Below are 15,681 nucleotides of genomic sequence, written 5' to 3' on the forward strand. Positions count from 1 at the left end.
TAATAAATCTTATTTCATGGTTTTTTTTAGATGTTAATGAGTGCGATCTGCATCCAAACATCTGTCTGAGTGGAACCTGTGAGAATACAAAAGGCTCATTTATCTGTCACTGTGATATGGGATATTCAGGCAAGAAAGGCACAACTGGTTGCACAGGTAAGTTTTAAAGCTTAATTATTAATTTTTACTTAAACTCATGAGTCTGTTTCTCTGGTGTTTAGAACCTCCTCTCACTGTGCTTCTTTTTACTTACTTGTGCTCTTATTTTACCTCTCATCCAAATTTGCTGAGCTTTTGTTCTGCTAAGCTTCAGTGGTACAGCATTCAGGCTGATGCTGATTCTGCTGAAATGAGTGGAGCAAAGATTGGGATCAAAACTGGGCTTGTTACTGCACCATCGTTCATCTAAGAGAACAGCAAATGTCATTCTCTGTAACACGACAAACTCCTGAGGACCTCAGTGCATTTGGATTAGTTAATTGTATACTGTGGAAGCAAATAACAGGTATCTGCTCAAAGTATTATTTGGCAAACGCAGATGGCTTGAAATATCTGCTAAAATATATTTTCAGTTTTTGCAAACTGTCGACAATACAGTAACACAACTATGTTCTATCAGCTGAAACAGAATTTGATTTATTTCATGTATTGCCAGGAAACAGAAATGAGATTCAAATATACAGGCTCTGAGAGCATGATATTAATAATCCAAGTTCTGGTGTCTCAAGCCAAGGTGTTGAGAGTCCTAGGCTTTGCCCAAATATGAATGCAAACATATGTTTAATATAATTTCTAATGTAGACTTAGGGTAAACACATTTCTGGCAATATCTTTGAGACACACTTTTATTCTTTGTCGGCCCTTATTGTATAGATCTAATAATTTATTTTTTTAAGTGCCCCAAATATATGAAGCTGGTTTTTTACAGCTCTCACAGAAAAATCTGAGAGCTGGAGTTGTATTTTGCATATTGGACTATGGATGAATAATTGTACATTAGTCACAGCTGCCTTTGAATTACATATGAGATGATCTAAATCCAAGAAATCCCTAATTGTACTCTGTAGACCAGCATTTCAGTGTTCTTTGTTTCTGTGCTAAATTATATGAAGATCTTCAAAACTCTAGACCTGAAAACCCTCATGCTGATCAGTTACACATGGTGCAGCTATCAGTCCCAGCCTAAAGAGCAGGCAGGGAAGATGAAGCAGTGAGTTGAAAGCAAAAGAGAAGGGTTGTGGGGGCAGGGGAGGAATCTGAGGTATTGCTTCTGGAGAAGTGCCTGGAAATAGCCCCCAGTTTGGCATCACATGATTCAAGGTGGTGTCCCAAGCAATATTTTTTTGTTAAAGGAGAGGCCAGGAAATCCCTCTGTCCTGGTCCCAGACAAGCCCTGACCTGTGGATGGACACTGTCTGTCATGAGGGCTCTTCCCACCTCCTTATACATTTTTAACCCTTCCTGCTGCTTTTGCCAGTATTTCAGAGAGTATGGCACTCACCTGGAAAAACAGCAGTTCCAACAGATACTATAGAGGGGCCCAGTAATTTGAAAGAGCCCAGTAGTCTAAGACAAAAAGGTGAAGTATTAGTTATGTTGATAAAGCTGAGATGGGACCATACTCAAATAATGAAATTTTTTAAAATTTAAAGCAGAAAGAAGAGCAGGAAATTTCTAGATTGGTTTCATAATGAAAAAACTGTGGATACATATCCTAGAGTGACTGCATTGTGCAGGTTCTCGCATTCTGGTTTTTAAAATGTCTGATTTACTGCTGGAGAACTTTGAATTCCCAATTTCTTGTTTTTATGCACAGTATTAGAGCAGAGTTGAAGTTCCCAGGCTCAGGTACTGCAGACCATGACAGCATCCTTCAATACTTCTTCTGGAAGGACCTTGCCAAGAGCACCTTGACCCCAGAATTCAATTCTTGTCTTACAGACAGATCAAAAGCATCCACAGTTTTTAAGAATTCCAATGGAAAAAAAAAAGTTACAAAAACATGTACAGCACTTTGAATGGGAGATCCTCTGTTTCATGAGAACCACTAAATCATGTCCTTTGGGTTCCATTCCAGTTTTGTCTAAATATTTCAGCTCCCTTGTCATTGCTGAGTGTTTCCATTTTAACAAATAAACTTTTTTTTCCCCCCCAATCATTTACCAGTATTCAGAATCCACCCACTGACTTACATTCCCATCCCACACAGATGTTAGTTCCCCTAATTCTCCCCTCTCCTTGGTTCTCAGTAAGAGTGTGGACAGAGTTTAATAACAAAAATACAATTTTTAAATTACTATGCAAAAATAAAGATTGTAGATGCAGCTTTCCAACATCAAGTGCTGTGAAGGGTTTAATTTCCATTCACAAGGCAAACTGTGATAATACTGGCTTAGAGCAATTAATTTTAGATTTTCCTAGGCAAGCATGGTATGCAGCCACTAGAGAGAAGATTGCTGCGTTTTCCCCTATCCCAGTTCCAGATCTCCCAGCTTTATGGCAAATACCTTGTCTCTACTTTTTCTGTCAATAAAGTACATGTGTATTTGTGCAGAAAAGAAATCCTGCCTTGGCACTTGTGTTTATATTTTGTGATTCATCACCACTCTGAATTGCTGCCTGTAAATCTGCAATATTTCACTGTTGATGTAGAGCCTTAAACTTGCTCTGATATTTTCACAGAGAAATTCTTCTCTGACTCTCACCCATCCATCCTTGCAGTTACAGCAGTGTGCACAGCCCCCCGGTAGTTCCTGATGGAGAGGGGCTTGCACAAGCTTGGGGTGCTCTTACAAAGTCAAGCTGAAAGAGGTGAACTTGGACAGTGATTGCCCAACATGGCCAACAAATCAAAAATAAATATGTTACAAGTCAGCTGGATTTCTTCACAGCAGGCTCAGGGAGTTGGGAGGCTGAGACCAGGCTCTGATGCCCCAAGGGCCATGCTGTTGCCATGTGGAGGAAGGCTAGTGGAAGGTATTCAGCTGCAGCCTTGGTGTGGGCTGTGAGCTTGGAGAGTTTGGTGTGGAACATCTTGCAGTGATGATGGTGTTGGTGGGTACAAGAGGAGTGAGTGCACACAACATACCTGCATGGCTGGCAGGAACTTGGTTCTAGGGAGGTCAGACATCTGATACATGTAAAGGAAGAGGCAAGCCTGTCATTTGCCCTCAGAGCCATAATATTTTGTGACTTGTATAATGTGCTCTCCTCTCCATTATTAATGGCTTCTGGCCATTAATAATACATTGTATTTCAGGATTGTTGGCACAAAAGAGTTCTGGTACCAGTGAGCCGTATGTTTGCCATCATGAATCTGGGAGCTGGCTGTGTCAGACCAAATACCAGAAGATAATGATAATGGGATGCTGCCCACAGAGAGGGATGTTGCAGGAGGAGTGTACTGGCAATAGACATCTGTCCAGGAATAACACTGGGCCTTGGTGTGCTGATGATGTAAGGATGGATAGCAGGCAAGAGCTGAACTGTCCCATGTAAAACTCCAAGGGTACAGAGTGCTGAATAAAATCTGAGAGTGATTCCAAAAGAGAAAACGATTTCAGAACTAGGAATAGGGGGTTTTTCCCATATACTTTTCTATTTGTATGAGTGCCAAGTTGAAATTCACAATTTTTTCCCTCTGAAAAGCCTTCATTTTTCCTACCTGATTACATGGGCAGCAACCCAGGAGGAGGAAATGCCTTGTGACTTCCACCAGACGACTGGCCCTTGGGGAACTGGACCCAGGCTCGAAATACCAGTGAAACGTCAGTGCGATAAAATGCACAGATATGCAGAGACTGCCAAAAAAATGTAAAAGTCAGAAAATACTTAAGGGATTTACATAATTCCTGACAAACAGTACTGATTTATAGGTGGAGTCTGAATTAAATTTACAGTTTGCTAAGGATCCTTATAGAGCATTGAAGCCCAATGAAACCTAACAGAGAATGGAACACAGGGTACCTAGAGGATTTCATGCCCAGTGATGAACACGTGAATTTTCTTCAGTTAATTTACACTCTTATTCTGTTCAAATGCAAAGGAACTTTTTTAGAGTATAGGTGAGGAAACAGTGACTTATTGCCATGGTCCTCTCTAGCCAACTTCAATGATCCACTTCCAGTCTTGGTGAGGGTGTTTTGTGCAGATATTGGCTAGCAGTTTCTTCCCTTTGGTTGCCACATTTTGGAGGCATAGTGCAAAGGGTGACAGGTATATCGATGTATTTTTGCTGCACACATGCTGAGAGCCCTAAAAATTTGTGCCACTGTGATTAATGGGAGAGACACTTTCTTCATTGCCAAAGGCTTGAGAGAAAAAAATATTTGTCCGAAGAAGAGAACTGAAGGAGCCAACAAAATAGGGTGACTGACAGGTTTTTTTTCCCCAGAGTGCTTAGGATTGTTATGATGTCAGACCTGCATATTATTTATTGTGCGTATTCTCATCTGTTGTAGGCAGACAGCTCTCAGTATAAATGGGAGTTGTGCAATTGCAAAGCTGAGAACATGTGTGCAGCAGCACTGGGGCACAGTGGGACCAGCTGAGGATGCAGTGTCAGTCTCTGACTGGAATGTCTTTATTTTCCTTGGCTTGTCACGGACTCATGCTGGAGGCAGAAGGAGAAGGTCGATATAAATCAGTGACTCACTCCTTTACTCTTTAGTGAAAATCCCCATGAAGTCAGTGGGAATAGGCTATCATTGTGTGAAACCCTGACTTCAGTAGTGTCCTCGTGAGTGCTCTTTGGGTCATGATACCTTTACTCAGACCGAGTAATGCCTTTGTCTTCAGACAATTAAGTGAAAATAACTGGAGTATTTGAAGGGTATAGTACTGTTTGTACTGCCATGCAGACAGAACAGGCTGGACTCATACTTTTATTAAAGATATTGAGTTAATTTTTCCCCTACAGAGCTCAACTTCTTTTTGTTTCATTCTGTGAAGCCATAATTCAATACTTATGGCAACATAAATCCATATTAAGCTCCAGTATAAGCAGGCATAAATTCCACTGATTTCAGTGCACCATTTACACAGGGCCATGTTTGGTCTGAGATCTCTTTTGCCTTGGAAATAATTGCAATGCAATAAATGTAGACTTATAACTCAGCTGTGCAATGAAAGGAGAGAATAGAGATTATAGCAAAACAACATCTGAGTTAAATACAGGGGAAAAGAAGTAAAATCTGGGTTGAAGCCAGTGATGGGATTTTATATGCCTCAATCAGCTTTCATTTACATATCTGAGAAACTTTTCATGCATTATGGAAATAACCCTTGCAATGTCCCTTTAAAGGTAAATGGTACTAAAGAATACAATTTACATTCCCTATTTGATCTTTACTCAGACAAAAAAGTATTGAAATCTATTAAAAATTTTTACTGGAGAAAAGCTTTTTTTTTTTTAATTCAAAATAAGTGAAATGACATTTCAGTGGCTGATGCCTGAGAACGTGGATCCCATTATAAATACCTGTATTTGAGTACAGATTTATACTTGAAGCTTTCATCCCAAAGAAGATTCTAAGTTTTTTATAGTGTGTGTCAAACAGCTGATGGACATCAAGTGTCTGCTGCAAGGGCCCCAGTGTTGTGGTGCTGCTGTTCCACTGGGAGGTGTTAGCAGGAGTTCTCAGGTACAATGTGTCAGTGGGTCAGTGCATGGTGGGATGGAGTCCACAGTCACTTTATGGAGAGTAGAAAATTTGGCTTGGATTTTCTTAAATTTGAGCCTGAGCATTACTTCATTGCGGTGTAGCTGTTGCATGCAAGTTTCTGTTTGTGTTTGCTGGTGGTTTAAAAAAATTCTTGGCAGAAACCTCTCTACTGGTGATGGGGGTTTTTTGTGGTGTTTTGTTGTGCTCTGCAGGGTATAAGGAAACTTGTGATTGTATGTTTTGAAGCATCGAATAATCAAATACAGTGGAGTCTTAATGTGAGAAGTGGTTTAACAGTTTGGAGTTTAAAATCATGTAAATGTTAAAATATAGAGCATTTTCCTCAGCTTTTTTATGTCCGTGTATACTGTAGCTGACCTCTGTAAATTCCTTCCAGTGTTTCCCCAAGCCAAAATAAGTTGCTTTTTTTTCAGGCCACCCTTAAGATTTTTTGACAGACATGAGTTTCCTGTTTAGGGTGATGTTATCTTCCTATGAGTTTCTGCACATGGTAAAGGCAAAACTGCTCTGAGAGTATTTGCTCCTCACTCTTTTTTAAAGTTTTAAACAGTAAGTGTCCATTTGCATGTTTTCAGGCCTGTTGGTGGAGCTAATATTCTTTAATGGTAGATTCCAGCTGCCAGGTTTAGATTCATATCTAGATGTCAGCATTCAGATTATGGGAATGCTCATGTCTGGGGTTTTGAGTCAAAGCAATGCCTTGCTTAGAGACTCAGAAAAGTAAGAATAGAATAAATTCCACTTCAACAGACTGAAAAAAAGCCAAAGAATTAAAAGCCAACCCACCAAAAAACCCATAAAACTCCCCAAACAAACAAAACAAAAGAAAAACCCCAAAAACCAAATCAAAAAATACCCCCCAAAATCTCAACAACAAAAGGCCCCAAGCAAGCACAAAACTCACCAAACACCCCGTCCCTCCCAACCAGCAGTCGGTTTGGGTGTTTTCAGGCCTTGAGTATTTCATTTTAGGATAACAGGATAAAGGATTTAGGATAGACAACTTTAGGATAAAGTTGTCTGCTTCTTGGAAGTCATGTGTTGCCTTTATGAAAAGGCAAAATATGTGTACAAGGCATAGTGAAGGGACAGTCTTTTGTCTAGAGAAGTGTGGACGGAAAAACCTAAGAAAGTATTGTGAAGGAAATGGTTAAGGTGCTACCTGGACACTTTCTGCATTATCTTCACTACCCCTCAAAACCCTCTTTAAAGAGCTAATTGTTTTTAGGTAAAATCATAGGGAAATTCAAGTCTGTGATTTTGGGGCTGAAAATCCCAAAGGTTGTTACATATTTGATGGCTGATACGTTTTCTTAATCATCTTCTTGAGAAGGGTCTGAGCTGGGTTTTGTCTATGAAATCATGTAGAGTTGTGAGCTTGTTTTCCCTTTCCATCAGCTTTTTTACAGAGTGAGATGATTTGGCTTACAGCAACATCAAAGACACCTAGAAGGGGTAAAAAAATGGGTATCAATTTTAAGTGGTTTGATGTGAACTCTAGGTAAGTTACATCCTGCATGAAAGTTAAGTGCAGTTCGATAGCTTAGTTAGAGAAAACACTGCAAAATCTAAAACTCAGGCAAGAAAATGTCTGCCAGTTTTGTTTCAATTACCAGTAGTAATTTCTGAAAACTTTGCTGTTTAGTTTATACATTCTCCAGCTAAGGAGCATGAATATTGTTTTGTGAGAAGGAAGAATTCAGTTTGGGTTTTGCAATCTATACATTTTGACATTGGCAGCGACTGCCCAGAAATGAAAATAAGGTGGAAATAGCAAGTACTGAAATAAAATGTGCTGGCATGACCATGTATGTTGAAGATTGGATAACTTGCTGCCCGGTATCTCCTAGGATGCTGACTTCTTCCCACTGTGTTAGGTTTCCTGAGTTCCTAATAAACTGCCTGCCTAATAAGCTTCTCAGTTGTCTTGGTAAATACAGTCATACAGCCTGTCCCCAGCCTTGCACACAGCCTGTGGCCAAGCAGAACCTGCTTCATTCCCTGCCTGGGGACAATCCTAGGGGCAGCTGGCTGGTGGTGCCTGCTGGTGTTCATCAGCACCTGTGCAGACAGTGGGGGCTGTGGGAGTGCTACATTCCAGGAGTCCCTGGGCAGCAGAGTTTCCTCTAAGACATTTTAGCAAACTGTGCAATGTGGAGCCACCAATGTAGTCCCTCTCTGCAGACTCTGCCCATCTCTGCAGGATGGGCACACTGGGAAGGCTTTCTTCTGAGTTACTGTTTTCCTTCTTGAAAATAGACTTTAGAGTGAACAGCAGCAGCACTGCTTTATATGCCTGTCAGAAGAACAGGTAGTGAGCCAGCATGTTTGAAATGTGCTACATGTTTCTTTGCTTTTCTTTGCTTTTCTTTGCTTTTCTTTGTTGTGATTGTTTTTGTCTTCATCTTCCTTTTTAAATGTCATGTTGTAAAGAAATGCAGGCTTGCTTTCACATTCACATTGCCTTTGTAGAGATATTCTAATATCAGTTATCTGGATATCAGAAAGTGTGTTCCATGAACTCCTCAAACATCTCTGTTTACAGATATCAATGAGTGTGAAATTGGAGCCCATAACTGCGACAGACATGCCATATGTACAAACACAGCAGGAAGCTTCAAATGTAGCTGCAGCCCCGGCTGGATTGGAAATGGTATCAAGTGCACAGGTGAGGGTCTCATGCATTTGTACTTATTTGTGAGGTCAGACCACAGTGGGGTTCTAGCAATTCTGAAAAAAAATTACCACATCTATAACATGAGAAGGCAAATGGTTATAAAACTTGTTAGGTTGATTTGACATGATCTGTTGGAGGACAAATCCTCCTCCATGGTAAGTGTGAAATCAGCATTATCTTCTGTTTGACTTGGGAAACAATGAGAACAGACTGGACCAGGGAGAGAGATGCTTTGTGCTTGAGGGCAGCTAATGGGAGGCGGTGAGGGGCCTCTTGGTGCTCCCCATGAAAACAAGGTACAGACCTGTACTGAGTGCCCTGGAGCTTCCACAGTCAGTTACCTTGGCAAATTTCTTTGATGGGCTTTGATGGCTGCTCACTTTTTCAGTCAGATGGCCACACATATGTGTGGGTTTATTATGGAAGATTATTTAAAATAGAGCTTCTCCGTGCCATACACTATTTAAAGTTTGTATTCATGTGTGGTTTTTTAACTATTTTTTTTTTTTTTGCCTTTCCCCCCCCTATTTTATTATTTTAAAGATCTGGATGAGTGCTCCAATGGAACCCACATGTGCAGCCCACATGCTGACTGCAAGAATACGATGGGCTCCTACCGCTGTCTGTGTAAAGAAGGTTACACTGGGGATGGTTTCACTTGTACAGGTGAGCTGTCTGAGGAAGGCAAAGGATAACTCTAGTGGTACCATGCAACCTAAGCTAGTCTATGAGCCAATAGACAAAACCAGCTTTAAAACATTTGAAATTTTCATTAATATGTCATAATTGATTGGCTTCTCCTTCACCTAGGTTGCCATAGCTTAAAAGAAATACTATATGTTACACATGGTCTAAATCAATCACTTTTTTTCCCTTGATAAAACACAATTTTTCATTGAGCTTTTCTTGTTAGTTAAAATGAATGGCAAAGTTATTAAATCAATGCTTGATTATGTAATTTGGCTAGTTAGTAAACTAGTCCATTGGCTACTCACCTTAATACTTATATAACAGGGCATATGCATCAAAATTACTTCACAAAATTGCCTAAAAATGTTTGTCCTTTCCACAAGTGAGTGTGTTATGTCTGTCTTCCTTACTCCATCATCCTGAGAGCTGGTGTCAGGATGCAGTGCTGGCATGTAGAATGAAGGAAGTAGCTGCTTCTGAAACCTCATTTTATAAACTGTAAATGAGATTATAAAACTTTGCTAGAGAGATGTTTCCCACCCACACTTCTTTGAAGAACAGATTAGCTCATGTATGCTTAGTCACGAGGAGCCCAGCTCTCGCGCTGAGGATCGCAGTGTGCCTGGGGATGCTCGGTGGAGGGTGACACTGTTTGGAGCAGAGCCATGGGACAGAGCTGGTGGGCCAGGTTTTCAGCTGGTGCAAATCAGCAGCACTCTATCAACTCTATCAACTACAGCAGGCTTTTAGACCATGTAAGAATTACCAGGTTTAAGGCTGAATTTGAATAATTCCAAATTCTAAGCAGACCTTGGAATTCTGCTTAATTCTCTCCATATAATTTCATCTTGAATCTGATTCAGCTTCCTCAGTGGCCTTCCTAACCCAGTGTTCTTTGTTAATTTCCTGTATGATGATTTCTAGGAGTCTGTAAGCTACACCCTTCAGATGCTTACAGAGTTTCTGCATTCAGTAGGACTTCTTTTTATTTGGATACTTCGTGAATTCAAGAGGTGTCTCAGACTCAAACTAGAGCACTCAAATGTTCTGTAAGCCCTCTGCCAAAGTGTGTAGTGTGCCGCATTCCCTCTGGTAGGTGATTTTTGATTTACCAGCCGTAGACTTTTCAAAACTCACGCTGCCAGCCAGACTCTGTTGCAATAGGAAGGTGTTTTTGTGATGTGTAACATTTCAGCTCGAGAGTAAGGGCCATGACCTATCTGAAGGTGAGTGGAGTCCAGTAGCAAGGCTGTTTTTCTCATTAGCTGTTAACCTGCAGTTTAGTTTTGATGAAGTTCTTTTCATGCCACTTATTGTCAGTGTTTTGATGTTTGGCATGGAGAACTGTCTATTACCGTATGTTTGCTCACTGCATAGAAAACCTCTTTTTTTTTCCCCCAATTACTGCCTCTAGGTTTCGCTCTAATAGAAATAATAACTACAATAAATTTCACGTGCTCATTCTGGGTCTAAATTTGACCCTGTGACTGCCTCCCGTTGTTATTAACTGGAGCTACTGTAAGAGTCTGTGCCTCTCTGATTTTCCTTTTGATTAGAAACTGTATTTGCAATGTGTCAGGAATATACAGAGCTGTTACATGTTGTAACCTCAGCACATAACTAGATCGCAGTTTCTTCTTCATGTGTTCAAATATAATAAAATAATTAAAATGCTTGGAACATTGAATGCTTCAGCTCAATTGTTGGTGAGAAAACCATCTTTACTGCTAACTTGCAATATCCCTTCCTTTTACAGACCTCGATGAATGCTCAGAAAACTTGAATCTCTGTGAAAATGGGCAGTGCCTCAATGCCCCTGGAGGGTATCGCTGTGAATGTGAAATGGGATTTTTGCCAAGTGTAGATGGGAAAGCATGTGAAGGTAATTCTTTGTAAGCTTTAAACAGCACTCAACAGATTCTGCCTTAATAGTATTTTATGTTCCAATTTTTTACAATTGTTTGCTATTGTGGTTGTATTGAGAACTACATGGCATTTTTTAATATGCTTTTTGCATATTTTTTTATGTGCCTTTTTGCACTTCATACATTTATTATGGACCTCTAAGGTGTTCATCTACCTGCTGTATATAAAGAGAACAGCTTTTCAAAGCTTATCTTGTGATATATTATTTTGGGGTCTGATTGGTGATACAAATGGCACTAATAGCTGCCATTTGTTCTTGATCATTGATATCCAGTTCTTCATTTTATTCAAAACAATTAAACAGAAAAAGTCGTTACTTTGCATTGGTGTGTATGAATCTGAAAAACAGTGATTTGGTAGCCCAAACAGTGGATATTCTTTGAGGGCTTCTATGAGGTGCAGAATCAGAGTGTGAAGCCTTGCAAAAAAAAAAAAAAAGCCACACACACAAAAAAATATCCTGTATGAATATTTGTTCAGTTTCAAAAGTGAGCTGTCAGTTAATAGTTTACAGCTCGTTCATAAGAGCTTTGCATATGCAAATATTCAAAACAATCAAATAATAAACATGTTACCAACATGATTAAGGTCATATATTTGTTTAGAACATTTGAACTCCTTATTTGATATAATACTAATCAGTTAAGTCAGTCAAGAAGATGCAGCCTTATCATCTCACATAGTAATAACTCATACCAACTGGTATTTAAGTTCAGAAGTACATTACTTTAAAAACTATTTTTTTCCCCTTGAAAAGTGTTCTGTGTATTTTTTAGAAGTCTACTGAGTGAAATAATCTGAGAGTGAGTTTTTCTTCAAGTGAAACTAACATTAGGTTTCATAATGTTTCATGAAAAAAAATACTTTAAAACCTTTTAGCCAAGTTTAAATAGCTTTTTTAAGGCTAGCTCCTGTTGCTAAAACAGACTTGCCTTCATGTCTCAGATGTGTACTCTAAGTGCAGAATTTTAAGGTCCTTTGTAAACACATGCTTTTTTTATTGTATCAAATTAGTTGTTCTTTGTGCAGTGCATGTGGCATTCAGTAAATACTGATTCAGACTCAGTGATTTGGAGAAAAGATACAAAAGTGTCTGCTTGCCAAACTTAAAATCTGTCAAATGCAGAAATCCGAAGATGAACATGAAGTTCACCTTTGGGCACAGGCTTTTCTCTTGCTGGTGTCCAGCTTTCTGCAGATGACTGCTGGTTTATGATAAACTTAATTTTATTAAGGCATATTTTCTGCTATGTTTAATATTGCTACTTGTCAGATTAGCCCACTAATAATCTAGGATGGTTTCTGGCATAGCTTCCAGAGAATTGTGAGGAGCCTTTTTCCCAAAAAATCATTATGGATTAGATTCCTTAGGCTCCAACATAAATCTTCAATGTTTCTTTTCCTTGTCTTGGTGTTCAGAAGCTGTTGTCTTCCAGATCCATGCTGCTGAAAATGTTTGCAGTTCTCTATGTCTCAAGAAGATAGGGCAACCTCATATTTTTCCTCTCCTGTTCCTTAACCAGATATTGATGAGTGCTCACTTCCTAACATCTGTGTCTACGGTACTTGCCATAACCTCCCTGGACTCTTCCGATGTGAGTGTGAAGTGGGCTACGAGTTGGACAGAAGTGGTGGTAACTGCACAGGTAAAACTTTGAACAATGTGCTTTTTAATCTTCTGTCAGTGCTATAGTCAGATCCTTAAGAAATTCTTTTAAGTAGCTGTACAAATTAAACTGTGTATAGGAAAATACAGACTTGCCTACTGTAGAACACAGGATTCTCCATACCTTTAGATACCAGTATCTCATAACTAATGGATTTGTGATGGTCAGCATATTCTACCTGATATAGCAATGGTCTGTAGTGTCCTTGAGTACTTGCTTACCACGTGCTGGTTTTTTCTTGCAGATGTTAATGAATGTGCAGACCCAACAACCTGCATAAGTGGCACGTGTATCAACACTGCTGGTAGTTACACCTGTGAGTGCCCTCCCGATTTTGAGCTGAATCCCACCAGAGTTGGATGTGTTGGTAAGGGACCATTCCCTGTGCTATTTACAAGTGGAGCTCTACAGAGGGGCTGCAAGCTTAGGAATAAAGTCCCAGGTCATGGGAAAGGTCTTGGTCACGCTCTTCAATTCCCATCCTACTGCCCCTGACTTAGAAACTGTAATAGGGCAGCAGGAGCATGTCCAGAGTTAATGCAGCATGCCAGCAGTGCCCTGCTGCCAGAACCAATCCCTTGGGGCTAGTTAGAGATGTCCACAATCTCCAGCAAGTAGGAGACAATTATAAAATTCAACAAACTTAAGTGCACATCCAGCTGGCCCTAAGATGGCAGGCAAATGAAGTTGTGGCATGAAGCCACCCACGCTCTTGGAGCACCGAGTGCACTTGGCTAGGTGCAGCTTCATGACCAATGGAAATGCTCTTATATTAGGCTCCAACTGCTTAGTAATCCTAATATTTTTTTGGTTTTGTTTGTTTAAGAGGGTGTAGAGATGCTTCTCAAATTTTAATGTGTTTGAAATTCCTAACATTTAGTAGATGCTTTCCTGCTTGTAAACCTTGAGTAGAGGAGAAAGCAGTGGATATCTGGAACTGGAAAAATGTACAAATGTGAGGGAAAATGTGAGTGAAAATGAGAAAAAGCCTGGCTGACATGCCTTTGGACTCGAAGAGTAAATTTCCTACTTTGTGAAAAGTCAAAAAAAGCCAAGGAATGGGGCACCAACATCCTACCTAAGTGGGAAATGCTGGGCCCCCCTGGGCAACACAGCTTACTTGCTTCGGGCCTGTAAGAAATGGGAGCCATCAGTAGGTATCCCTCACCCGCAGAGGGTGTGCTGTGCTTTGCTCTCTCCTAAAATGTGTTTGTCATTATGTGCATTGTGAACAGATACACGATCTGGAAACTGTTACCTGGACATCAAAACTCGGGGAGATAATGGTGGCACCTTCTGCAGCAATGAGATTGGAGTGGGTGTTTCCAAGGCCTCCTGTTGCTGCTCCCTGGGCAAAGCCTGGGGAGTTCCCTGTGAGCACTGCCCGCTCGTGAACACAAGTAAGTCTGCGTTTCCTGGCTTAAACACAGCAATGTGTCTGGTGGGTTTTTTCCTAATTTAGCCAGGTAGCTCAAATACTGGTGTGAATTTATTGTGGGCATGCAAGGGACAGGCTTCCACTGGTCTTCACCAAAAACTTTATTAATCTTTCAGAAAGATTATTTAGTCAGAGTATTATTATCATTTCTGAGCAAGTTTGCTATTACACTGAAAACTACCTGATGAAATGGAATAACAGATGATGTTAGAGAACAAAACCTAACATCTCTAGCTGGTTAGCTTGTAAATTTACATTTAAATTATCTGTAACAGTCTGATCTGTTTTCAAAAACAATTATGCTGGAAATGTTTCTACTATTATATGCTCATAAATCTGTTTTGTTTTCAGCTGAATATAAAGTTCTTTGCCCTGGAGGAGAAGGATTCCGACCAAACCCTATTACAGTTATATTAGAAGGTAATGTTTGCAATTTCCTATATTTACAAGTCTGAAATTTTGAAACTCTGTAGTGAGGGTCTTTTTTTCATTGAACACATTAATGAAATATTTATGCATTTGTTTGGACAGATATTGATGAATGTCAAGAACTGCCTGGACTTTGCCAAGGAGGAAAATGTATTAATACATTTGGTAGCTTCCAGTGTCAGTGTCCATCAGGGTACTACTTGAATGAAGAGACTCGAGTGTGTGATGGTATGGAGCTTTCACTTAACTAGTCTTCTCCTTTATTCTTTGAAAATAATGACAGATCAAGATGCAGAGAATTAATCGTTCCTTGAAAAGGAGAGTAACCAGACTAAGCAGTGTAAAGCTCTAGGGTGGGAAAATTGAACAAGCTGAAATCTTGCATTAAGAGTGTGAAAATTCCTTCTTGACCATGTTGAAATATTGCAAGTTTTTTTCTTTAAGTTATCATATTTTGATCAAAACCTGAAAACCCAACAATTTTTTCTATAATAAGACATTATTTGCTAACTGGATATAAAAAATAGCTGTTTGGTAATGGGAAATGAATAAGCAGTCAGATAAAAGAACAAATTTTCCCCATGAATCTGGTGGACTGGTGTGTCCATGTATTTTTCCACTGCTTTTTTCACTCCTGCTGATCCAATAGTCAACTGAAAATATTGGTTGTACTGCAAAACATGTTCTTTTTCCAGCACAGTCAGAAGTACGTGTCACTTTATGTGCCACTCTCAAGGTGTACTGTATATAAAACCTTAAGTGACCCATCAAGTTCTAAAATTTCCTGTTGTGCAGGCTGTCTTCCATCTTCCGGGTAGATAATAATGTAGTGCCTATGAGGTGGAAAACACTGCAGAAAGATAAAACATTCAGGCCCTAAATTAAGGCTGAACCAAAGTGCTTCATCCACATTATGCTTATGCAGCCTGACAGATGCTGAGTGGTGTGTCAAAGATATTCTAAAATTTTAAGGCTGGGAAAATATTTTTGACCTTTTGGGAACTGAGGTGTTTTGGAGCTGGTGTTTGGTTTTGGTTAGATTTTTTTTAAACAAAACTTAGTCTCTTGATGAAGTAAATACGACATCTCGTGTTGGAAAAGTGGTTCACTTACCCCAGTCAGGCAATGCTCAGTCGGAACTCCACAGGGAACCACTTTGGTTCTTTTCCA

General features: G+C 39.8%; 1 protein-coding gene across 1 annotated transcript in view; it reads left to right on the top strand.

Annotated features, from left to right (window-relative positions):
* The window catches only part of FBN1 (fibrillin 1), a 145,646-nt gene that overhangs the window by 102,135 nt on the left and 27,830 nt on the right, over positions 1-15,681 (top strand). Inside the window, exons 31-39 of the mRNA XM_005521511.3 lie at positions 31-156; positions 8,230-8,352; positions 8,905-9,027; positions 10,808-10,933; positions 12,501-12,623; positions 12,889-13,011; positions 13,880-14,044; positions 14,434-14,502; positions 14,614-14,739. Coding sequence (XP_005521568.2) covers positions 31-156; positions 8,230-8,352; positions 8,905-9,027; positions 10,808-10,933; positions 12,501-12,623; positions 12,889-13,011; positions 13,880-14,044; positions 14,434-14,502; positions 14,614-14,739 — 1,104 coding nt within the window. The remainder of the gene's footprint in view (positions 1-30; positions 157-8,229; positions 8,353-8,904; positions 9,028-10,807; positions 10,934-12,500; positions 12,624-12,888; positions 13,012-13,879; positions 14,045-14,433; positions 14,503-14,613; positions 14,740-15,681) is intronic.

The sequence above is a fragment of the Pseudopodoces humilis genome, chromosome 16 (genome assembly GCF_049639895.1).
Source record: "Pseudopodoces humilis isolate 2021_Gansu_Grassland_sample_001 chromosome 16, ASM4963989v1, whole genome shotgun sequence".
Taxonomy (NCBI): domain Eukaryota; kingdom Metazoa; phylum Chordata; class Aves; order Passeriformes; family Paridae; genus Pseudopodoces; species Pseudopodoces humilis.